The following is a 25,198-nucleotide window of genomic DNA, read 5'->3' as shown; positions in this document are numbered from 1 at the left end:
TGAAACCAGCCTGACCAACATGGAGAAACCCCGTCTCTACTAAAAAATACAAAATTAGCCGGGTGTGGTGGCACATGCCTGTAATCCCAGCTACTTGGGAGGCTGAGGCAGGAGAATCGCTTGAACCTGGGAGGCAGAGGTTGCGATGAGCCAAGATCTCGCCACTGCACTCCAGCCTGGGCAACAAGAGTGAAACTCCGTCTCAAAAAAAAAAAAAGAAAAAATAGATATTGACAGATATCTAAGGAAATCTAAACAAACTTTAATAGTAAAATATAATCTTATTTATGAGAATTGTCATAGTACAAATACTAGACAGTAGTTGCATTTAAATGAAAGTGTTCAGAATTGAAGCATTATAAGATCCTAGTATGATTGAGCAAGAGAGTAACTGTATTTTTAAACTATATTTTATCTTATTTTTATTTATTTATTTGATTTGATTGTGATTGATTAGAGACAGGGTTCACCCTGTCACCCAGGGTGGAGTGCAGTGCCATTATCTTGGCTCACTGCAGCCTCGACCTCCTGGACTCAAGTGATCCTCCTGCCTCAGCCTCCTAAAGCGCTGGGATTATAGGCATGAGCCACTGCATCCAGCCTGTATTTCTGACTTTAGACTTTAACTTATACAGCTTAAAATAATTTTGATAAAAATTTTAAAAATAAAACACAAAAAAGAAAAAAATAATAATTTGGGTAGTCACACACAAAAAACAGACATAAAGCATAGATTTTAAACATATAGTGAGAAAATAATGAGAAAAAATATTAACCCTCTGGAAGGCAAGAGAGGAAAGGAGGAAAAGTGAGAAAGATAACAATGAAGTAAATAAGAGAGTAGAAACAAAATCCAAATGTATTAGTCGTCATACTAAATGCAAGTAGACTAAATTCTCCAATAAAAGGACAAATGGTTGTAAGAAGGTATAAAAACAAAAGTCCATGATATGCTATTTATAAGAGGCTTAAATGTAAGGATACAGAAATATGGAAGAATAATATACTTGAAAAATACCAACTGAAAGAAAAACTGGTGTAGCTATCTCGGATAAAATTGACCCTAAGTTGGCCAGGTACGGTGGCTCACGCCTATAATCCCAGCACTTTGGGAGGCCAAGGCGGGTGGATCATCTGAAGTCAGGAGTTCAAGACCAGCCTGGCCAACATGGTGAAACCGTGTCTCCACTAAATACACAAAAATTAGCCGGGCATGGTGGCAGGTGCCTGTAATCCCAGTACTTGGGAGGCTGAGGCAGGAGAATTGCTTAAACCCGACAGACGGAGGTTGCAGTGAGCTGAGATTACACCATCACACTCCAGCCTGGGCGACAGAGCGAGACTCTGTCTCAAAACAAAAACAAATAAACAAAAATTGACCCCCTAAGTTACAAAGCACTTCTTGAGATAAAGAGGATTGCTACAATGACAAAAGATTCAATTCACCAGGAAAGTATTAGTTTTAAGCTGGAATGAACTAAAAACATTAAGCATACAAAGTAAGACAAGTAAGAAATTGAACAATTGGCCAGGCCCAGTGGCTCATGCCTGTAATCCCAGCACTTTGGGAGGCAGAGGTGGGTTTATCACCCTGAGGTCAGGAGTTCAAGACCAGCCTGGCCAACATGGTAAAACCCTATCTTTACTAAAAATACAAAAAAAATTAGCTGGGTCTGGTGGCGCACACCTGTAATTCTAGCTACTCAGGAGGCTGAGGCAGTAGAAGTTGTAGAATCATGGGAACCCAGGAGGTGAAGGTTGCAGTGAGCTGGGATTGTACCACTGCACTCCAAACCTTGGTGTCAGAGTGCGACTCTGTCTCAAAAAACAGAAAAAAAAACCCCACAAAACATATATATATGTACAAAATAAATCACTCACAGATCAATCAAATCAAAATGGAAATTAGAAAATGATTTGGAACAATGATAATAGAATCATCATAAAAACTTATGGCTTGAGGCTGGGCACAGTGGCTCATGCCTGTAATCCCAGTGCTTTGGGAGGCCAAGGTGGGTGGATCACGAGGTCAGGAAATCGAGACCACCCTTGCTAACAAGGTGAAACCCAGTCTCTACTAAAAAAAATTAGCTGGGTGTGGTGGCACACGCCTGTAGTCCCAGCTACTAGGGAGGCTGAGGCAGGAGAATCACTTGAACCCGGGAGGTGGAGGCTGCAGTAAGCCAAGATCACGCCACCGTACTCCAGCCTGGGCGACAGAGCAAGACTCCATCTCAAAACAAAACAAAACAAAACAAACAAATAAAAAAAGCCGGGTGTGGTGGTGCATGCCTGTAATCCCCAGCTACTTGGGAGGCTGAGACAGGAGAATCGATTTAACCCAGGAGGCAAAGGTTGAGGTGAGCCGAGATTGTGCCGTTGCACTCCTTGGTGACGGGAGCGAAACTCCACCCCCAAAAAATAATAATAAAAAAGAAAACCAAAAATGAACCACCTGGCTGGGCACAGTGACACATGCCTGTAATTCCAGCACTTTGGGAGGCCAAGGAGGGAGGATTGCTTGAGTTCAGGAGTTCAAGACCAGCCTGGGCAACATAGTGACACCTTGTCTCTACAAAAAATGAAATCAGCCAGGCGTGGTGACTCACACCTGTAGTTCTGCCTACTCAGGAGCCTGAGTGGGAGGATCGCTTGAGCCTGGGAGGTTGAGGCTGCAGTGAGCTGAGATTGCACCACTGCACTCCAGCCTGGGCAACAGAGTGAAAACCTGTCTCAAAAAAATTATATATATATTCTCAGGATGAACGAAAAAATGGAGAGAGGGAGAGAAAGAGAAAAAGAGAAGACACATACATACATACAGTTGATTCTTATTGTTTGTGGATTTAATATTTGCAAATTCACCTACTTCCTAAAATTTATTTACAACTTTAAAATCAATATTTGTGGCCATTTGCAGACATGAGCAAACTGGTGAAAAATTTGAGTCATCCAACGCACATGTTCACCACTGAGGATAGACAAGGTGGTGCTCTACCTTCTAGTTTTCTATTTCCAATCTACTTAATGACATGTTTTTCATAGTTTTAAGGTTTTTGTTGATGATTTTGCTGATTAAAATGTGCCCCCCGAACCAGGCGCAGTGGCTCACACCTGTAATCCCAGCACTTTGGGAGGCCGACGTGGGTGGATCACCTGAGGTCAGGAGTTCAAGACCAGCCTGACCAACATGGTGAAACTCCGTCTCTACTAAAACAAACAAACAAACAAAAAAAACGAAATTAGCTGGGTGTGGTGGCGTATGCCTGTAATCCCAGCTAGTCCGGAGGCTGAGGCAGGAGACCTGCTTGAACCCAGGAGGCGGAGGTTGCAATGAGCCAAGATCGTGCCATCGCACTCCAGCCTGGGCAACAAAAGTGAAACTCCATCTCAAAAAAAAAGAATGAGAGAAAAATTTGCAAAAATGATTAAGAGCCTCAAAAATCTGTGGCGGGGGCCGGGCGCGGTGGCTCAAGCCTGTAATCCCAGCACTTTGGGAGGCCGAGACGGGCGGATCACGAGGTCAGGAGATCGAGACCATCCTGGCTAACACAGTGAAACCCCGTCTCTACTAAAAACTCAAAAAAACTAGCCGGGCGAGGTGGCGGGCGCCTGTAGTCCCCGCTACTCGGGAGGCTGAGGCAGGAGAATGGCGTAAACCCGGGAGGCGGAGCTTGCAGTGAGCTGAGATCCGGCCACTGCACTCCAGCCCGGGCGACAGAGCAAGACTCCGTCTCAAAAAAAAAAAAAAAAAATCTGTGGGGGGAAATCAAAAAGTCTAGTAGGCATGCTACTGAATTCTCAGAAGGAAAGAATAGGACAGAAAAACATATTTGAAAGAACATCTAAAAACTTCCCAAATACGCTAAAAGACAATTTTACAGAATCAAAAAATCTCAGGGAAACCCAAACAGATAAATGAGAAAACTGCCTGGGCACACGGTGATGGTTAATGTTATGCGTCAACTTGACTGAGTCAAGGAACGCCCAGAGAGCTGGAAAAACATTGTTTCTGGGTGTGTCGGTGAGAGTGTTTCTTGAAGAGATCGGCATTTGAATCGGTAGACTGAGTAAGGTTCTCTTGCACCAGTGTAGTTGGGCATTGTCCAATCAAGTGAGGGCTTGGAAAGAACAGAAAGATAAGAGGAAGGGTGAGTCCTCTCCTTGAGTTCAGACATCCAACTTCTCCTGCCTTTGGACCTAGGAGCTCCTGATTCTTGGGTCTTTAGACTCCAGGACTTACACCAGCACCACCACTGCCACTGCCACCACTACCACCACCACCCCACCTCCAGTTCTCAGGCCTTTGGACTCAGACTGAATTACACCACCAGCTTCCTGGTTCTCCAGATTACAGATGGCAGATTGTGAAACTTCTTGGTCCCTGTAATCGTTTGAGCCAATTCCCATGACAAAACCCCTCATTTTTGCTGTGGGGAAGCTCAATAAATAGAAAAAACAAAAATGTGTATATATATGTATATATATATAATCACATATAAAAGTAATGTGATTATTAGCACAGAAGAGACATATGTATCTCCCCCAGTGGTTCTGCTTCTCTGGAGAACTTCAATACACACACCAAAGCCAAACTGTCAAAAACCAAAGAACCAGAGATAAAAAGAAAATCTTGAAAGGATTTAGAGAAAAATAACAGGAAATAATGATCCCAAAGACTGTGAACTTCTCACTAGAAACTGAGGGCCGGAAGATAGGACATCTTAAGGACTTCCCTTTCAGAAGCCCCTCTCCCACAAGGGAGAGAGCTGTTCTCCTTTATCTTTGCGTATTAAACCTCTGCTCCTAAACAAAAAACAAACAAACAAAAAAAAGTGCTAAAAGAAAAAAATAAACCTGTCACACCAGAAGCCTATCTCCAGCGAAGATATTCTTTAGGAATGAAGGCAAAATAGACATTTCCCGACAAAAAGAAAACTAAGATCATTTATCACCAGCAATGCTGCTCTACAAGAAATACTAGAAGTTCTTTAGGCGAAGGGGAATGATGTCACGGGGAACTCACTTTCAGGAATGAGAGCAAAGGCTGAATAGGCCAGGCGCAGCGGCTCACGCCTGTAATCCCAGAACTTTGGGAGGCCGAGGTGGGCGGTTCACCTGAAACCAGGAGTTTGAGACCAGCCTGGCCAACAGGGTGAAATCTCATCTCTGTTAAAAATACAAAAAGTAGCTGGGCATGGTGGTGGGCACCTGTAATCCCAGGTACTTGGGAGGCTGAGATAGAATTGCTTGAACCTGGGAAGCAGAGGTTGACTGTGCCGCTGCACTCCAGCCTGGGTGACAGAGCTAGACTCTGTCTCAAAAATAAATAAAATAAAAATACCTAAAATAAACCAGAAATGACTTGCAGAGGATGTAGAACATTGATACCCACATTAAGGTGCTAATGAAAGGGGAAAAAATGGCCAGCTAAAACCAGCATATTACCCCCAAATCCTTTAACTTCAGCTTCTGTATTACAGCATCTATATCATCTTTTCATTCTTGGTTTGAGGCCAAAATAAAAGTACATTTTTGTTCATTTGTTAGTGACTCAAGAAAAGTGTAGGAAAAAAATACCAAAAGAAAGTATGCCTCCTAGTGGTGGGATTAAGGGTGATCATTTTTCTCCCTCTGCATTATACCTTTCTACACTTTTCCAAATTATTTATGACAATCAGTAAAACAGGTTAAAAAGCTGTTATGGCTAGTATCACCTTAATGCAGGGCAAGAGCTGCATCTGTTGTGACTACAACAAAGTCAGCACAGAGCAGGGGCTGTGCGCAGGCTGAGTGATTGGAAGGTCCCCTCCCGCTAACAGATCAGCAGCAGCCCAGGCAGGAGGCAAGAGGCAGGAGGCAGGAGGCAGGAGGCAGGGCCTGCGGGTCCCCTGAATCCCAATGAAGCACTCCATGGTCACACCTTTGGTCAAAATTAGTAAACTTTATTTAAACTTCAAAAAAATAAAATAACAGACAAAAGGCAGCTTTAGCTTTCTTCTTGAGGATCAGCTGTAACCACTCAGAGCAGGAACTACCCCTAAGTTAAAATGCCCTTTACCCGCTCCCACATCAAGTCACAGGCAAGGAAGGATCTTCAATTTGGGGACAGGCGAGGGATGGGTGGGGTAGGAATGGAGACCACCACTGGGCCAGTGGGTTCTGACAGCATGAGTGGAGAACGAGACAAGAGTCTGCATCAGAAACGGGATCCAGAAGTTCACCAAGAGCTCTGCCACAAGGCGTTTATGTACAAGGGAGCTGGGCTGGGGGTGACACCCCACGAGGAAAGCAAGAACTGCACAGCAGCATGGGCAAGCTGCCCTGGACCCTAGCCCGCTGCCGCACCCCACGAGCCCTCAGTTCTCCTCATCGCTGTCATCCGGGCTGATGGCCGGGCTGGTGAGGCTGTAGGTGGGGCTGGTGGGCGAGTAACCAGGGGAAGTGGGAGAGTAAGTCGAGCCTTTGGGAGAGGTGGGTGAGTAGGTGGGGCTAGTGGGTGAGTATTTGGGAGAAGTGGGCGAGTAAGTGGGACTAGTAGGTGAGTACTTGGGAGAGGTTGGGGTGTAGACTGGAGAGGTTGGGGAATAAGTAGGGGATGTTGGGGAGTATTTCGGGGTGGTGGGTGAATAGGTGGGACTGGTAGGAGAGTACTTGGGAGAGGTGGGTGAATATTTGGGACTGGTAGGTGAGTACTTGGGGGAGGTTGGGGTATACTCTGGGGAGCTGGGACTGTAGGAAGGACTGGTTGGGGTGTACTTGGGTGAGGTTGGGCTGTAGCTGGGCGAGCTGGGGCTGTAGCTGGGTGAGCTTGGGGTATAGGTTGGAGACTGTGGTGTGTATCGTGGGCTGGAAGGGGAGTAACTTGGTGAGGTCGGGGAATAACTGGGTGATGTTGGTGAGTAGCTGGGAGAGGTTGGGCTGTAGTTAGGGCTGGTAGGCGTGTAGTTGGGACTAGTAGGTGAATAGCTGGGTGATGTCGGGCTGTAGCTGGGTGATGTTGGGGTGTAATTGGGACTGGTTGGAGAATAGTTCGGGCTGGTGGGTGAGTAACTTGGGGAAGTGGGTGAGTAGCTGGGGGAGGTGGGTGAATAGCTTGGAGAGGTTGGTGAGTAGCTGGGGGAAGTGGGAGAATAGCTGGGTGAAGTTGGCGAGTAGCTGGGAGATGTTGGTGAGTAGCTAGGAGATGTCGGCGAGTAGCTGGGAGAGGTGGGCGAGTAGCTAGGGGAAGTGGGCGAGTAGCTGGGAGAGGTGGGTGAGTAGCTGGGAGAGGTGGGTGAGTAGCTGGGAGAGGTGGGTGAGTAGCTGGGAGAGGTTGGCGAGTAGCTGGGAGAGGTCGGTGAGTAGCTGGGTGATGTGGGACTATAGTTGGGACTGGTTGGAGAATATGATGGAGAGGTAGGGGAGTAGGAGGGTGAAGTGGGGGAATAAGAGGGACTCTGGGGTGTGTAGCCCCCAGGAGAGCGGGGCTCGTAGGCAGGTGACGTTGGCGAGTAGCTGGGAGACATGGCACCACCTGTGGGGAAACAGCCAACAAAGGAGATGAGCAATGGACAGACTCACCCAGAACTGAGGAAGAAACAAACCTGGCCCGACAGATGGCGACAGCTCACCTGGTGAAGGGATGTAAGGGCTTGAGGGACCCGGGGACCCCGGGGAGCCCGGTGTGGGAGACCAGGCAGGGGAGTAACCTGGGCTGAAGCCACTGGCATCTGATGCAGCACTGGGAGAGAAGCCAGCTGCCCCTGGGGTCATTCCACTCCCTACAGAGTGAGAAAAGCAAGTTAAGGCCAGAGCTGAAGATCAAATGCCCCCAATTCTTCCTGCCCACCTTTCACTAGCCCTCTGCGGCCTTCAAGAGTTCCAACAAGGGCTGCCGTTCATGATCCCAGCTCACCCACCTCTGAACCACCTGGAGGGCCCTCTTCCTGGATCAGGTTACTCACCAACACTGGGGGACCAGGCGCCGTAGGCAGGGGTTGCACCCTGGTTCCAAGGCGTCATGGCAGGAGAGATTCCACCCATGGGACTGGGTGCTGAGCCAAAGAACATGCCGGTGGCTGCAAAGAGGCACACAGGAAATCGTGAGGAGCAAGAACAGCAACAACAGACTAGCGACACCCTCCCACCCATGGCCTGCCCCATCGCCTCGCCAATGCAGGCAGGTACTGGGCAGCTAGGGCCTCATACTCACGTCCAGCAGCCCCCAGGCCGGGGATATTGGTGGGGATCTCCATGCCATACTTGCACTTCTCTGCATCAAGCAGTAGGTCAAAGCAGCCAGTGCCGGCTGGAGCCAGCTGGCCCAGCATGATATTCTCAGAGACCCCCTTCATGGGGTCGCTCTCGCCGTGTGCGGCTGCTTCCATAAGCACATCCACCTGAACAGAGCAGACAGGCCCCGTGAGACCCCACCACACACAGCACCTGGCTGTCCCATCACCACAGCCCAGCCGCCCAAAGTGGGTGCCCTTCTTCCCACACTGCTCCCTCCTTCTGCCCTATTCAGAAATTCCACTGTTACCGTTTCCTCAAAGGAACACTTCATGAGTGGTCCTGTGTCCTGGCGGTTGACTCCGTGTCGGGTGATGGCCATCAAATGGCCACGACAGGTCATGGTATCACACAAGAGAGCCAAGTGTCGGTAATTGACATAGGAGCCATCAAACGAGATGACATGGTACAGCTCCCGCTCCAGGGCCTTCCGCACAGCTTCAATGCCCAGCACCTGGCACAGGGGAGGGAAGCAGATGGGAGGGTCAGGACTGAGCAATTCTGCTCTCTTTCCTGCTTCTGCCACCACCCAGATCCAGGGAGCGGGTCAGGAGCCAGGACATCCCACACTCAGAAATGGATTCAGGCAGAAAAAGTCTGAGCCTGAAGAAATCCTGTGAGTGGACAGCACAGAATGAGGGGCCTGAGAGCCAGAGATCCACGAAAGGCCACTGGGCAGCACACTAGGGCTCACCGTGAAGATCTCCACAATGTCATTGGACGTGGTGCGCACGGGGTCCACATCCTTCTCACTCAGCACCCGCATCAAGCTCACGCCATCCGTCTCCAGGATCCACTCCTGCAGGGCCTTGAATTCCCCATCCTCTGTGATAATGATTTTCTTCTTGTTGTCTGTCTGAGGCAAGTGCATGTACACCTGTGGGAAAGACAGCGTGCTCAGGGTGGGCAGGGCGGGGAGTCGGGGAGAGGGAGGAAGAAGGCGGTGGCGGAGGGGACGGCTGACCTTGCTGATCTGCTCGATGCCCTGCAGGGTCATATCTGTCAGCATGTTGGACTCAATGCAGCGCAGGAAGACATCATCATCCATCTTATCCACCACCTCTTCCTCCTGCAGCGAGAGTGAGGTCAGCACTCGGCATCCTCTGGTCTCTTCCCCAGCTCTCACCTCCAACTACAGCCTCCTTGAGGGCCTAACAAGTCAGTCACCAGGCTCTGCCCCTCACAGTTCCAGTGAGACAGTTTTTTTTTTGAGACGGAGTCTCACTGTTATCAGCCTGGGCTGGAGTGCAATGGCACGATCTCGGCTCACTGCAACCTCTACCCACCAGGTTCCAGCAATTCTCCAGTGAGACTTTTATCCTGATTTTACAATATTCAAAGCAGCCTAAGGAAAGGCACCCAAATCCCACCAACCTATCACAACTTCCACTCTGGTGCAGTCCTGCCTAGCGAGAGGCGGGCTCCATGAAAGTGTCATGTCCTCCAACCACTGTACCCAAACACACACCATTCCCTGCTCTAGCACTTAACCACACGTTCACCTAGGCTGCCGCTGGCATGACAGTGATCTCTTTTAATGGCCATATATTGTATTCCATCAAGACCTATCAAAGCTTTTATAACTGTTTTCTGACAGCAGTTCAGTAGTTAGTGAGTTCTTCAGTTTTTTTTTTGTTTATTTTTGAGATGGAGTCTTACTCTTGTTGCCCAGGCTGGAGTGCAATGGCGCCATCTTGCCTCACTGCAACCTCCGCCTCCCAGGTTCAAGCGGTTCTCCTGCCTCAGCCTCCCGAGTAGCTGAGATTACAGGCATGCGCCACCATGCCCGGCTAATTTTGTATTTTCAGTAGAGACGGGGTTTCTCCATGTTGGTCAAGCTGGTGTCCAACCCCTGACCTCAGGTAATCTGCCCGCCTTGGCCTCCCAAAGTGCTGGGATTACAAGTCTGAGCCACCACGCCCGGCCTGAGTTCTTCAGTTTTTATTACTAAAGCACCAGGCACCAACATGTGCTAAACAAGTATCTCAGGAGCCATGCCCAGGAGTGAAGTCACTGATTCAGTCTTTTCATGGGTCTTGTTATGCCTGTCACACGACTTCCTCTAGGACATAGCAATTCCTACTATGCAACCTGCCCCCAAGTCTGGCCCCTGCCTCAGGGCTGGCGTTTGTATTCCCTAAGCAAAGCAAGCTGCAGGAGGCTCAGGGGAGGAAAGCCAGGGGACAGGGCAACAGGGAGGCACTCCTATCTCCTATTTCAACACCAGCTGTTTTATCTACTTAGCCGGTGCTGTGGGTTTTGAAAATCGTTGCTCATCACCATCCCCTATCCCGAAATTAGGTGGGTACGACCCGCCCCTCAATGTTTATTGAGACGGAGTTTCACTCTTGTTGCCCACGTTGGAGTGCAATGGCATGATCTTGGCTCACTGCAACCTCCGCCTCCTGAGTTCAAGCCATTCTCCTGCCTCAGTCTCCCGAGTAGCTGGGATTACAGGCACGCACCACCATGGCTGGCTAATTTTATATTTTTAGTAACACGAGATGGGGTTTCTCCGTGTTGGTCAGGCTGACCTCAGGTGATCCACCCACCTCAGCCTCCCACAGTACTGGGATTACAGGCCCGGGGCTCCGCGCCCAGCCCCCCTCAGTGCTGGGATTACAGGCCTGGCCCCCATGCCCGGCCCCCCTCAGTGCTGGGATTACAGGCCTGGCCCCCGCGCCCGGCCCCCCTCAGTGCTGGGATTACAGGCCTGGCCCCTGCACCCGGGCCCCCTCAGTGGTGACTGCATCTTCTTTTCTTTGGTCCCTAACATGATTCATGAGTTCTACACATGTGACACATCAACTTCTTCCTGGATCCCCTATTACCTCCTGCATCTTGTTCTCATCGCTGTTCATGATGCGAATACGGAGCACCAGCTTCTCTGCGTTGTCATCATTAAAGATGCAGTTCAAGTCATCACCAAAACCTGGTGGGGCGAGGAGCCATGAGAAAGGCTGCAGCTAACAGGACTGGCCCCAGGCACTGTCCATTCACAGCTCCCTCTAAGCAAGGCTCTTTTGGCTCCCCACTCCTCCTCACAGAAACTTCCTTTTTCATAGAAGCCCTCAGAAAGGGGAAGGGGGAACACCGAGAAAAGAAAGGGAGTGCAGAGGGGACCTGGAGAGTTGGAGGATGCCTTGGATGGGCGGAAGTGGTATGTGGACGGAGTGAGGGTGGGTAGCTCTTTAGGGGCTCAAATGCAGTGAACACGACAGGTGGTGGCACAGACAGTGGGGCTCCTGAGCCAGGCCTGCTCTCCTAGGCTTACCAGCATTGATCTTTTCAGCAATCTGCTCCATGGTCAGCTTCCGATCAGTCATGTGCTTCCGATCCAGCTCCACCCGCAACAGCCAGGGGGAGATTCGGGCCACATCAAAGTCAGGCATTTCATAGTAGACATTCACCCACTCTTGGTCCTCTGCCACCACCGTGCTCTGGGGGTTGGGGTCATAGTAGATGGCTGTGTTGGCAGTCACCTTCCTCAACGTTGTATGCTCCAGGCGGCACAGAATATCCTGGGAACAGACAGAAGTCCATGATTCAGGGAACCAAGTAGCTCTAAAGGCCTTTTTTTTTTTTTTTTTTGAGACGGAGTCTCACTCTGTCGCCCAGGATGGAGTGCAGTGGCGCGATCTCCACTCACTGCAAGCTCCGCCTCCCGGGTTCACGCCATTCTCCTGCCTCAGCCTCCTGAGTAGCTGGGACTACAGGCGCCCGCCACCGCGCCCGGCTAATTTTTTGTATTTTTAGTAGAGACGGGGTTTCACAGTGTTAGCCAGGACAGTCTTGATCTCCTGACCTCGTGATCTGCCCGTCTCGGCCTCCCAAAGTGCTGGGATTACAGGTGTGAGCCACCGTGCCCGGCCTCTAAAGGCCTCTTCTAACTGTCCTTATCAAGGGAATCCAAAACCCTTTATTCAACGGGAAGAGTTCTCCTTTTGTTTTTGAGATGGAGTCTCGCTCTTGTCCAGGCTGGAGGGCAGTGGCACAATCTCAGCTCACTGCAACCTCTGCCTCCCAGGTTCAAGCGATCCTCCTGCCTCAGCCCCTACTAGTAGCTGGGATTATGGGCACTCGTCACCATGCCCAGCTAATTTTTGTATTTTTAGTAGAGACGGGGTTTCACCACGTTGGCCAGGTTGGTCTTGAACTCCTGACCTCAGGTGATCCACCCGCCTTGGCCTCCCAAAGTGCTGGGATTACAGGCGTGAGCCACCATGCCCAGTTGAGTTGTTCTTTTCTTCCTGCCAAGAAGCCCAGCACCCCTGGATCCCTACCTTGGCTCTCTCAGCATCTCGAGCAGACTGGCCCAACAAGAAGACAGTAAGTGAAGGGGTCTTTGGCTTCTTGGAAATGTTGATGAGCTCCTTAAGTCGGGGCACACCCAGCGTCACATTCTTGGCAGACACACCAGCATAGTGGAAGGTATTCAAGGTCATCTGAGTGGCAGGTTCTCCAAGGGACTGTGCAGCCAAAGCTCCCACCATTTCCCCAGGATGGGCCTAAGGAAAAGAGGAAAAGCTAGCATCAGACAAAGCCAACGCCTCTCTTTCGGTTAATGAGAGCAGGATGCAGATCCGCATCTGGCTTATGACAGTCAGGGCCAGAACTGTAACCTTAAAGGACATGGATAGATGAGTTTGAAAAAGGCAGACAAACTATAAAAGAAAAAAAAAGAAACTCCTATTTATCATCCCCTTCCTCACACAAGAGCTTCCATTTATAGGACACCATTTGGCACCTGGTATGCAGCACATCCAAAGAAAGCTACTATACCATCTGAGATCCAAATTTCTTTTTTTCTGAGATGGAGTCTCACCCTGTCGCCCAGGATGGAGTGCAATGGCGCAATCTTGGCTCACTGCAACTTCTGCCTCCCTGCAACTTCTGCCTCCCAGGTTCAAGCAATTCTCCTGCCTCAGCCTCCCAAGTAGCTGGTATTACAGGTGTGTGCCACCACATCCAGCTAATATTTTTTTGTATCTTCAGTAGAGATGGGGTTTCACCATGTTGGTCAGGCTGGTCTCAAACTCCCGACCTCAAGTGATCCACCCGCCTCGGCCTGCCAAAGTGCTAGGATTACAGGTGTGAGCTTCTGCACCTGGCCAAGATTCAAACTTCTAAACCTATATTAAAATTACCGGGTAAATATTCATTCTATAACAGCTAAATAGGAAGCTCTCCATATCTGTTATGGGATAGTCACATATGAAATTAAACTGTAATCACACAATAACTTTTTCAGACTAACTTCTTCCACTAAGTAAATATACATTTAAAGTTCATCACTGGTAGAGACAGGATTTCGTTAATGTTGCCCAGGCTGGTCTCCAACTCCTGGGCTCTGGTGAACTTCCTGCCTCGGCCTCCCAAAGTGTTAAGATTATAGTTACAAGCCACCGCATCTGGCTTATCACTGTCTTTCTGTGGCTTGACAGCTCATTACTTTTTTTTTTCTTCTTAGAGTCTCACTCTGTCACCCAGGCTGAAGTACAGTAGCATGATCTCAGCTCACTAATGCAGCCTCAACCTCCTGGCCTCAGGTGATCCTCCCACCTCAGCCTCCCAAGTAGCTGTGATTACAGGGGCACTCCACCACACCTGGCTAAATTTTTTTGTAGAGATGGGGTTTTGCCATGTGCCCAAGGGTGGTCTTGAACTTTTGGGCTCAAGCAATCTTCCTACCTCAGCCTCCCAAAGAGCTAGGATTATAGACATCAGCCACTGTGCTTGGCTGTTAAGTTATTTTTGAGATGGTCTCCCTCTGTTGCCCAGGCTGGAGTACAGTGATGCAATCTCACTCAGCTCACTGCAACCTCTGCTGCCCAGGTTCAAGTGATCCTCCTGCCTTAGCCTCCCAAGTAGCTGGGATAACAAGCGTGTGCCACCACACCTGGCTAATTTTCCTATTTTTGGTAGAGATGAGGTTTCTCCATGTTGGGCAGGCTGCTCTGAAACTCCTGACCTCAAGTGATCTGCCTGCCTCGGCCTCCCAAAGTGCTGGGATTACAAGCGTGAGCCACCATGCCCAGCCTGTTCATTACTTTTTATTGCTGAATGATGTTCCCTCAAATGGATATGCGATCTACCACATTTTGCTTATACATTCATCAGTGGACACTTGTTTTCACTGCTTAACTACAGTAACACTGATATGAACATTTGTGTATAAATGTTTGCGTGGCCATATGCTTTCTGTTCTCTTGAGAGTGTGTGTGTGTGTGTGTGTGTGTGTGTGTGTGTGTGTGTGTATATATATAGAGATCTAGGAATGAAACTGCTGGGCCATATGGTAACTCTATGTTTAACTTCCTAAAGCAGTTGTACCTTTTCTACTAGCAATGTATGAGGGTTCTAATTTTTCCACATCCTTGTCAACACTTGTTATTATCTGTGTTTGGATTACAGTCACCCTAGTGGACATGAAGTGGCACATTGCTCTGGTTTCATGTGCATTATCCCTGATGGCTAATGATGTTGAGGATCTTTTCATGCACTTACTGATCATTTACATAAGTAGTACTCTTCTTCGGGGAAACATGTTTTTAAATTTTATTATTATTATTATTATTTTTTTTGAGACAGAGTCTCGCTCTGTCGCCCAGGCTGGAGTGCAATGGCACGGTCTCGGCTTACTGCAACCTTCGCCTCCCGGGTTCACACCATTCTCCTGCCTCAGCCTCCCGAGTAGCTGGGACTACAGGCGCCTACCACCATGCCTGGCTAATTTTTTGTATTTTTTTTTTAGTAGAGACGGGGTTTCACCATGTTAGCCAGGATGGTCTCTTATCTCCTGACCTCGTGGATCCACCCCCTTTTTGCCTCCCAAAGCTGGGATTATAGGCGTGCTTGGCCTTTTATTATTATTTTTGAGATGGAGTCTCACTCTTGTTGGCCAGGCTGGAGTGCAATGGCACGATCTTGGCTGACTGCAACCTCCACCTCCCGGGTTCAAGTGAGCTTCTCCAGGCTCAGCATCCCCAGTAACTCGGATTACAGGCATGCGCCACCACGCCCGGCTAATTTTGTATTTTTAGTAGAGATGGGGTTTCTCCATGTTGGTCAGGCTGGTCTCAAACTCTCGACCTCAGGTGATCCGCCCGCCTCAGCCTCCCAAAGTACTGGGATTACAGGCGTGAGCCACCACGCCCACCCAGGAAACAAGTATTGAAATCCATTGAGACTTTCTATTGTTGACCTGCTATATAGTCCTTTACATATTCTATATGTATGACCCTTATCAGATGACTTCCAAATATTTTCTCCCATTCTCTGTGTTACCTTTTTACTTTCTTGATAGTGTACTATGAACCATGAAGTTTTAAATTTTGATGAAGTTCAATTCATCTATTTTTTCCTTTGGATGCTTATGCTTTTGGTGTCATACCTAAGAATTCACTGCCTAAGCCAGTCATGAAGACTTGATCAAGTTTCCTTCTAAGAGTATTTTTATAGTGTCAGCTCTTGAATTTAGGCATTTTGAGATAGTTTTTGTACATGGTATGAGGTAGGAATCCAACTTCATTCTTCTGCATGTGGGTATCTAGTTGCCCTAGCAGCATTTGCTAAAAAGAGTATTCTTACCCCATTTAATTAAATCGGGACTCTTGCAAAAAATCAAGTGACCATAAATGTGAGGGTTTATTTCTGGACTCTCAATTCTACTCTATCAGTCTTTATATGTATCTTTATGACAGAAGCACACTGTCTTGCTTACGGTAGCTTTGTAGTAAGTTTTGAAATCAGAGAATGTGAGTTGTCCAACTTTTGTTACTTTTAAATATTGTCTTGGCTATACTATATCCTTTGCATTTCCATATGAATTTTAACATCAAGTTGTAAATGTCTGTGGAAAAAACCAGTTGGAATTTTGATAGGGATTATATTGGATCTATACAGCTCGCTTTGGGAAGTAGTGCTATTCAACATTATTAAGTTTTCCAATCCATGAACACGAGAGGTCTTTCATTTAGGGTTTTTTTTTTTTTTTTTTTTAAATACAGAGTCTCACTCTTGTTGCCCAGGCTAGAGTGCAATGGCGCAATCTCGGGTCACTGCAACCTCCACCCCCAGGTTCAGGTGATTCTCCTGTCTCACCTCCCGAGCAACTGGGATTACAGGCATATGCCACCACACCCAGCTGATTTTGTATTTTTAGTAAAGGTGGGGTTTCTTCCTGTTGGTCTGGCTGTTCTGTTCTCAAACTCCTGACCTCAGGTGATCTGCCCACCTCAGTCTCCCAAAGTGCTGGGATTACAGGAGTAGGCCACCGCACCCAGCTTCATTTAGGTCTTTTTAAATTTCTTTCAGCCATGTTCTATGGTGTTCCCTAATACATTTTTAATTATTTAATTTATAAAAACTGACTTACAGTAAACAGGTTCAGAGGTACACCTATGACAGTGCTTTACCCTCTTATTATCCTATAAAATCCTTAAAGCCAGTGAAAGCATATTCCACTATCTATAAATTTTGTTTTCTATTTACTCCTTTTTTTTTTTGAGACGGACTCTCGCTCTGTTGCCCAGGCTGGAGTGCAAAGGTGTAATCTCGGCTCACCGCAACCTCCGCCTCCCGGGTTCAAGCAATTCTCCTGCCTCAGCCTCCCAAGTAGCTGGGATTACAGGCGCGCGCCACCACACCTGGCTAATTTTTGTATTTCACCATGTTTGTATTTCACCATTGTTTCACCATGTTGGTTAGGCTGGTCTCGAACTCCTGACCCATCCACCCACCTCGGCCTCCCAAAGTGCTGGGCTTATGGGCGTGAGCCATTACACCCAGCCCTAATTCCCTATCTTTATCTAAATTAGACTCTGCACACAGCAGGGAGTGTAGGGAAGAAAAAAAAAAAAAAAGAATTCTATGTCATATCCCAGTCATGCCACTTACTTCCTATACGACCATCATACAATCCAGTCTCTCTCTCCAAGCCTGAGTTTTGTTTTTCTTTTTTTGACGGAGTCTCGCTCTGTCACCAGGATGGAGTGCAGTGGCATGATCTCAGCTCACTGCAACCTCCGCCTCCAAGGGTTCAAGTGATTCTCCTGCCTCAGCCTCCTGAGAGTAGCTGGGACTACAGGCGCACACCACCACACCCAGCTAATTTTTGTATTTTTAGTAGAGACGGGGTTTCACCATGTTGGCCAGGCTGGTCTCCATCTCTTGACTTTGTGATTCGACTGCCTCGGCCTCCCAAAGTGCTGGGATTACAGGCGTGAGCCACCATGCCCAGCCCAAACCTGTTTTTCTCTGCACCGTGGGACTAACAAACCCTCCCCCGCTAGGAGTGTTTTAAAGCCATGATGGTACAAAGGGATAATGGCCCAAACACAGGACTTGGTAAGGTACACAGTAGTCTCTCCATGAATGACAACTATTACTAGGTGATTGTGGACAGAAGTGGGCTCTTCTTGGAAACCACAGAAGTCAACAGGTAAAAGGAGGAAAACAACACTCACAATAGCTTGGTTGAACTTGGACTCAATCTCCCCAAGCAGCCAGTCGAAGGCCTCCCCACTGAGCCGAAACTCCTCCGCCATGCGGCGGGAACACAACGTGGACCGCAGGTGGATGTTGAAGAGCAGCGTGGCATTTTCCTGGGCCTGCCGACTTAGTGGGTCATCCCCATTCACAATCACCAGCTTCTTGCTCAATTCCTTGACTCCTGGGGACCAATTAGAGGTGAGGAGATCATCAGACCAGGGCCCAGCAGTCTCCTATCCCCTAGCCTGGCTGGGAGACCCCTAAGCAGGTACTCACCCTCCACCACTTTGATGGGGTGCAGGTCGGAGGGAAGGCGTGGGTTGATGTGGAAGATTTTCTGAGCGTTCCAGATCATCCGTAGCAGGTTACAGGGGAGGACAACCTGAGGGAGGAGGAAATGGAGGGAGGGTTATGTCTGGGGACAGCCATCCAGGGAGGCACCTCTCTAGTGTTAGCACTTCCCACCCACACGCACCTTGCTGTCTCCAGTTGGGAAGATGACCCTGAGCACCTCCCGATCCTCCCGCATCCGCTCAAATTCCCGCTCCAACTCGTTCTGTATGTGTGCGTTGCTCAGCACGTCCTTCACCAGGTCCTCCTGCAGAGTGCGCCGCAGGGCCCTCTCATTGGTATAATCAAAGCGGAACCTGGAAGTGCAAGGGGTAGCCAGTGGGCAGGTAGGCTCTGGGACCTTGGTCCCCACAAAATGCGCTCTAAGGTTCTCAAACGTGTACAGCCGACCAGGTACAGTGGTTTGGAGGCAAGAATCTTGGACAGAGCAAAATTCAGGCCCAAGGACTGCCAGTGGGACCTGAGTACAGGCCCACCCCTCTGCATCTGCTTTATAATATCGGCAGGGACAAAATGGGGACTGATCTTAAATCCACCTCCATCCACCTCCTCCCCCGTGTCACACAGCTGTTTCAGATAGGTAGGAAAAGGACGTTGAAAGGTAAGCTCTAGTGCAAGACACATACCAGGCTATCTCTCTGGAATAGGTATAGGAATCCTACTACTCAGGCCCTGAGCCCCAGGGGCGAGAACCACCCGCCTGCCCGCCTCCTCACTTCTTCTCAAAAGCCTTGTTGGAAGGTTTCAGCGTAGCCAGGTTCTGGAACTCAACGCTCTCGCCTGCCAGGCCGTCTTCGCCGTAGCGCAGCTGCACCACCTGGTTGATGGAGTTCCGCACAGTCGCATCGTACTTCACCATCACTGACTCCATGGACTTGATCAGTCGCCGCTGGATGTATCCTGGAGGGAAGTAATCAGTTGTAGGACCCAAGGCAAAAAGGGGATGACAAAGCCCAAAGACCCAGGCTGGGGCCGTAACCTACCTGACTCTCAAAAGAGTCAGCTAGTATTCCCTTTGTCTAGGGCCTTTGAATGAAAACTCAGTGTCTACCACTAGATGGACAAAAAGCCCAGCAGGGACCACCCCAATGGGACAGGCCAGCAGAGCCCTGGAAAGCTCTATCCCTGCACTGCGGAATGCTGCACAGCAATCCAAACAAGGGTGTTTGCCTACTCTTGAGTCTCTATTCTTTCCACAAGGACCAGAATTATACCCTGGGATTAGGAGCCTGAGCATTTCCACTCCCCACCTGTCAGGGATTTCTCAGCCTGCAGCAGTCCCTGGTAACAGCCCAAGGAAGACCCCTAAGGAAAGCCTCACCAGTCTCAGCAGTCTTGACAGCCGTGTCAATGAGCCCCTCACGACCCCCCATGGCATGGAAAAAGAACTCGGTGGGGGTGAGGCCGGCTAGGTAGGAGTTCTCCACAAAGCCACGGCTCTCGGGCCCATAGTCATCCTTGATGAAGTGAGGCAGAGTCCGGTGCTTGAAGCCAAATGGAATCCGTTTGCCCTCCACGTTCTGCTGCCCGACGACAGCAATGACCTGGGAAATAGAAAGGTGGGGTGTACTGAATTCCCCCTGCCTTAAGAATAACAGTTCCCAAGATTTCTTCCCAACTCCTGTGATCCTCCTGACCCTAATACATACAAACACCTTCCTTCCTCCTCCCAAACTTCATGTGGCCCCGTATGTGGAAAGACAAGGCTCCTCACCTGGGAGATGTTAATCTTGGAACCTTTAGCTCCAGACACGACCATAGACTTGAAGTTGTTGTATTCAGACAGGGATTTCTGAGCAGAGGAGCCAGTCTTGTCTCGGGCATCGTTAAGAATGCGGTTCACCTGATTCTCGAAGGTCTGCCGCAGAGTGTTCCCCGGGGTGGGCTCCAGCTCGTTGTTGTGTGCCTTCTCAATGACCTGGAGGCAGAGCTCTTGGTGAAGACATCAATCCCTACTCCCCGCCCCTTCCCTCTAACTTTACACTCCCTTTGCTCTTGATAATGCTAACTTCGAAGTCCCTGGAAACCCCTTATTCCGTCTCTGGTGGCCTTCCCTCTCACCTCTATTACATCCTGCTTGGCCTTCTTAATAGTGTTCTGAATGTCCTGGTAAGTCTTAGAATCAGCAATGGAGTCCCCAATGCCAATGGTATGACCTAGAGACAGGGAAAGGCATCAGCAAACCCCTTTGGACCTCTAAGAAACATGGAATGGAATTATAGCCAACAGTAGAAGCAGGGGGCACCAAATCCAAGGAGGAAAGAAAGGGATGGAAGGACAGTAAGAAGCTAGAGAATTCACAGAAAGGTCCTGGTATCACGCCTCCATGCTCACCCTCGATGAGGAGCCAGTTGTTAATGACGGTCTGAATGTTGGAGTAGAAGAGGCGAGTGATGTCATGGCCCATCTCTAGGTAGGATATGTGGACCAGGGAGCCAGCTGACGTGCCCAGAGACTTCTTACACAGGATGCCCATGATCAGCTCCCCGTTCTCCACCACCACCTAAGGACAAAGCACCCACTCAGGTCCCCCGCTCTGGTGCTGGCTCCTATGTCCAGATTCTGTCCTCACATAACCACAAGCCAGGCCCTACCTTAGTGTCCCCAGGAGAGATGTGCTTGTAAGGGCCACTGTCTTCATCATCGGGATGGGTGCTGTGGGTACGGATACAATTGATGTGACCAGGTATGATGAGGGAGAAGATCTGCTTGCCTGTCCACAGGGGCCGGGGCTTCAGGATGGCCGGCTGTGGCACCTTCCCGTCCCACGTTGACAGGAACATCAGGAGGTTCATCACTTCACCCTGTGAGACAAAGAGTAACGCAGACAGGAAGTCAGACTGCAGGCCTCACATCTCAGGGATGAGAGAGAAATGTTGGGGAGGTTTCCCTGCCCAAGGGAGAAAGCCAGATTTTGGAGGCAAAGATGACAGGAGAAGTTTTTTCCAAACTTTTATTTTTTTTGAGACAGGGTCTTGCGCTGTTACCCAGGCTGGAGGGTAATGGTGCGATCAGGGCTCACTGCAACCTCCGCCTCCTGGGGTCACGCAATTCTCCTGCCACAGCCTCTCGAGTAGCTGGGGTTACAGGCACCTGCCACCACGTCTGGCTAATTTTTGTATTGTTGGTAGAGATGGGGTTTCTCCATGTTGGTCAGGGCTGTCTCCAACCTCTGGCCTCAAATGATGTGCCTGCCTTGGCCTCCCAAAGTGCTAGAACTACAAGTGTGAGTCACCATGCCCAGTCGCAAAAACTTTTGGTTAAAAATTCATTGTAATAGTGAAATGTTTGTTTTTGTTCTTTAACAATAAGAATAAATTTCTTTTAATAATTAGAAAATAAATGAAGGTTAAAATATAAAAATAAAATTTTAACAAGGTCCTACTTATTTTTCCGTTTACCTTTCCTTTACAGACAATACCAGGTATTACATGAAATTTTAAGGAATTAGCCGGGCGCAGTGGCTCACGCCCGTAATCCCAACACTTTGGGAGGCTGAGACAGGCGGATCACGAGGTCAGAAGATCGAGACCATCCTGGCTAACACGGTGAAACACCGTCTCCACTAAAAAATACAGAAAATTAGCTGGGCATGGTGGCAAGTACCTGCAGTCCCAGCTACTCAGGAGGCTGAGGCAGGAGAATGGCGGGAACCCAGGAGATGGAGCCTGCAGTGAGCTGAGATCACGCCACCGCACTCCAGCCTGGGCAACAGAGCAAGACTGTCTCAAAAAAAAAAAAAGAAAAAAAAGAAAAAAAAGGAAAAAAAGAAAGAAGTTTTAAGGACTTAAATGGGGAATTAACGCCTTACACCTTTCTGGCCTCTGAGTTTTCCTAATCCCCTTTTTGTTTGCCCACCAGAAAAGGCAATCTCACAGACCACTGCTGGGTAAGTCAGGAAAAAACACACAGCTCTTCCTTCCAGCCTCCACCTTGCATCCAGGAGCCCCACCGCCCACTTGAGCCAGGTTTCCATTTGGACACGCACCCGCTCCAGGAAGACGTCTCTCTTGGTGAATTTGCGCACTGCTGTGAGTGTGTCCTGCACGATACCCATGACAGGCCGGTTGCTCTGGGGGGTGACAATCATGCGAGGAACCATGGCCAGCTCCTGGATCTCTGCCCGCGTCTCCAGAGACTGCGGCAGGTGCAAGTTCATCTCATCCCCATCAAAATCTGCATTGTACGGAGTTGTCACACTACAGTGAAAGAGAAAAGTCAGGGCTGGGAAGATGTCTGCAGCGAAACCTCGAGGAGCCACCCGGCCTGGCACCCGCCACTGGCCTCCCCACAGTTCCAACCTGCTTCCCTCAGCCAGGGACTGACCTCAGATTCAAGCGAAAGGTAGACCAGGGGAGGATGCGGACCCGATGCCCCATCATGGACATTTTGTGCAGAGTTGGCTGCCGGTTGAAGATAACAATGTCCCCATCACACATGTGCCGTTCCACCTAGGGAGGTGAGGTAAGGCAAAGGTCTCAGTGAAAGAGATATCTAAGAATGAAAAGGACGTAAAATCCTTTGCAGGTCGGGCGCGGTGGCTCACGCCTATAATCCAAGCACTCTGGGGGGCTGAGGCGGGCACATCACTTGTTTGAGACCAGCCTGGTCAACACGGTGAAACCTCGTATCCACTAAAAATACAAAAATTAGCTGGGCATGGTGGCGCGCGCCTGTAATCCCAGTTACTCGGGAGGCTGGGGCAGGAGAATCGCTTGAGCCTGGGAGGTGGAGGTTGCAGTGAGCCAAGATCATAGCACTGCACTCTGCACTCCAACCTGGGTGATAGAGCGATACTGTCTTCTTCTTAAATAAATAAAATCCCTTGCAAACTGAGAGATGATACCACGGTGCTAATTCACTTGAAACACTTAATAACACTCCTCTGGACAAGGCCCTGGGCCAAACACCAGGTTATCAGGGATGAATGATACACAGCATCCACCAATCTCAAGGAACTCAGTCGGGGAAAAAAGAGACATTTCGAACATAAAGCCTTCTGTACTGTTGCTCCACAGATCCCTCTTCCCTGCCATGTGCATGCTGCCCCTGGGTTTATGCCACCCCCACCCTGAATGCCAGAGGCCAGCAGCTCCCTGTACACCTAGGCAGCAGTAGCCTTTAACAAGACAGTCAAGTCTGGATCCCAATGAACAAGACAGACTCAGATGGCCTATCCCAGCCTGCCCCATTTCAGAAAGCTTTCTGTTCAGGTGGCTGAGAGAGGCCCTGGCCTGCTACATGCCTTATAGCCGGTCTGCAGGTGAAGGTCACTGGGCTTGGGGTGGAAACGCAAGTCAATGCGATCGCCATTGTCTCGGATGATGTACTTGGCCCCTGGGTACTGGCTGTTCCCCCTGCGCACTAGTTCTTGAAGTCTAGGAAGGAAAGAGGTGCAATGAACTCAATGCTTCCTAAAAAGCCCCTGCAGCCACCCTCACCCCAGAGCCCTGAGTGGAAGTTAAACTTCAGAGCTTCAACTCCTCCTCGCTCCAAGCCCACACCCGAGGTAGGATGAGCAGACTCTCGAAGCCTTGCCACTGAGGCCATGTCTTCCCTAGCCATTCTGGGAAGGGCTTTCCAACGGAGACACACCTGTCAATGTTGAAAGGGGTGACAATCTCCGCAAAGGTCATGTTGGCGGCAATGGAGCGGGGCACGCCGACCTGGTCAATGGAGAGGTTGGGGTCGGGGGTGATGACAGTGCGGGCCGAGAAGTCCACTCGTTTGCCCATCAGGTTCCCTCGCACCCGGCCTTCCTTGCCCTTCAACCGCTGTTTCAGGGACTTGAGGGGACGCCCAGACTTCTGCATGGCCTGTGAGGAAAAAACACAGGGTGGGGGCAACCCAGAAAGTCAGCACTGGGCCCTCTTCCAGAGCTCTGAGGCCTCATGCTAGCCCCCACCCTGGCTCCAATCCACAGAGGGGTGGGGAGCATGCTGACTCACACGGGGCAAGCCAGGCAGCTCATTGTCCACCATGGTGGCCACATGGAACTGGAGGAGCTTCACATCCTCTGCGATGACATGGGCCGCTGCGCCGTTCTGCTCATTGCGCCGCAGCTGATTGTTGATCTTCACAATGTCAGCCAGTTTGTGAGTCAGGTCATCCTGAGGCAGGAAGCCAGAATCATCATGGTCCAGCCACCACTGCCAACGCTTGGCAGGTACGTGCCAGGCACACAGCACAGCTCTCATCCTCACACACCCCGGGAGGCAGGACTGCCCACTATCATTTGTAGACTCAGAAACACCTTTGTGGCCTTTAACCATGTGAAGAGACTCATTAAAGGTCATACAGCTAGTAAGTGGCAGGGGATTTTCAAACCCAGGTCCATCCATCCATCCCCCAGGCACACCCCAGCCCCACCTACAGCGCTTCCTCCCTTCAGACACCTCACCGTCCAGCTAACAGGCAGAGCCCTGGAGCCACTGACCTGGTTACGGGCAGAGCCCTGCATCACAACAGCAGGCCGCACGGAGAGTGGGGGCACAGGCAGCACTGTGACAATCATCCACTCTGGTCGTGCATAGCGGGGCTCCATGCCCAGCACAAAACACTCCTCATCTGAGATGCGTTTGAAGATCTCATGCACTCGCTCTGGACTCAGCAGGATCTTCTTCTCCTGAGAGTCCTCATTAACGTGCTTCCATTCCGCATACAGCTCTAGGCCGGAACGCCGGATCCTGGGCTGGTACCGCCCACAGCCACCATGGCCCTTCCAAGGAAAGACAGGGACCATCAGAGTCCAGAGCTTGGGTCATTTCCCTCCACACCAGGCCAACCCCTCCTGTTCCGCCGCGTCCTTCCCTTCCAGTTTCCTCCCTCCAGGCCTCTGACCCCTCCTTCCCAAAAGTCTCTGCCAGTCCCAGTCACCTTTTCTTTGGTCAGATCCTCGTCACCCTCAGGTTGTTCCACACCAAACTTGTTATCCATCTCCTCCCCACCCTCGCAGATGTTTTTGCCCTTGCAAAGGTCATAGACATGTGTGAGCCGCTTCTTGGGCTGTCCCTTGGACTTAGACAGGATGTCCTTGATCTTTGGGTTGTTCTGGGGACAGGGCAGAGCAGGGTCAGTTGAA

The 25,198-nt window shown here is 49.7% G+C and overlaps 1 protein-coding gene across 1 annotated transcript in view; it reads right to left on the bottom strand.

Moving 5' to 3' along the window:
• Positions 1–5,924: 5,924 nt before the first annotated feature.
• POLR2A (RNA polymerase II subunit A) overlaps positions 5,925–25,198 on the bottom strand; it is a 32,610-nt gene continuing 13,336 nt past the window's right edge. Inside the window, exons 4-29 of the mRNA XM_037987350.2 lie at positions 24,994–25,167; positions 24,554–24,835; positions 24,066–24,227; positions 23,713–23,933; positions 23,363–23,495; positions 22,444–22,568; positions 22,106–22,316; positions 20,712–20,921; positions 20,452–20,620; positions 20,179–20,273; positions 19,832–20,035; positions 19,439–19,661; positions 18,834–19,017; positions 18,242–18,413; positions 18,043–18,148; positions 17,742–17,947; positions 12,558–12,782; positions 11,549–11,795; positions 11,106–11,206; positions 9,239–9,343; positions 8,969–9,151; positions 8,525–8,728; positions 8,195–8,381; positions 7,947–8,060; positions 7,614–7,763; positions 5,925–7,516 (exon numbers count right to left, since the gene is read on the bottom strand). Of these exons, the coding sequence (XP_037843278.1) occupies positions 6,360–7,516; positions 7,614–7,763; positions 7,947–8,060; positions 8,195–8,381; positions 8,525–8,728; positions 8,969–9,151; positions 9,239–9,343; positions 11,106–11,206; positions 11,549–11,795; positions 12,558–12,782; positions 17,742–17,947; positions 18,043–18,148; positions 18,242–18,413; positions 18,834–19,017; positions 19,439–19,661; positions 19,832–20,035; positions 20,179–20,273; positions 20,452–20,620; positions 20,712–20,921; positions 22,106–22,316; positions 22,444–22,568; positions 23,363–23,495; positions 23,713–23,933; positions 24,066–24,227; positions 24,554–24,835; positions 24,994–25,167 (5,550 nt within the window). The 3' untranslated portion in view covers positions 5,925–6,359. The remainder of the gene's footprint in view (positions 7,517–7,613; positions 7,764–7,946; positions 8,061–8,194; positions 8,382–8,524; positions 8,729–8,968; positions 9,152–9,238; positions 9,344–11,105; positions 11,207–11,548; positions 11,796–12,557; positions 12,783–17,741; positions 17,948–18,042; positions 18,149–18,241; positions 18,414–18,833; positions 19,018–19,438; positions 19,662–19,831; positions 20,036–20,178; positions 20,274–20,451; positions 20,621–20,711; positions 20,922–22,105; positions 22,317–22,443; positions 22,569–23,362; positions 23,496–23,712; positions 23,934–24,065; positions 24,228–24,553; positions 24,836–24,993; positions 25,168–25,198) is intronic.

Source organism: Chlorocebus sabaeus, chromosome 16 (assembly GCF_047675955.1).
Source record: "Chlorocebus sabaeus isolate Y175 chromosome 16, mChlSab1.0.hap1, whole genome shotgun sequence".
Lineage (NCBI taxonomy): Eukaryota > Metazoa > Chordata > Mammalia > Primates > Cercopithecidae > Chlorocebus > Chlorocebus sabaeus.
This window is presented reverse-complemented; position numbering and strand designations above follow the sequence as displayed.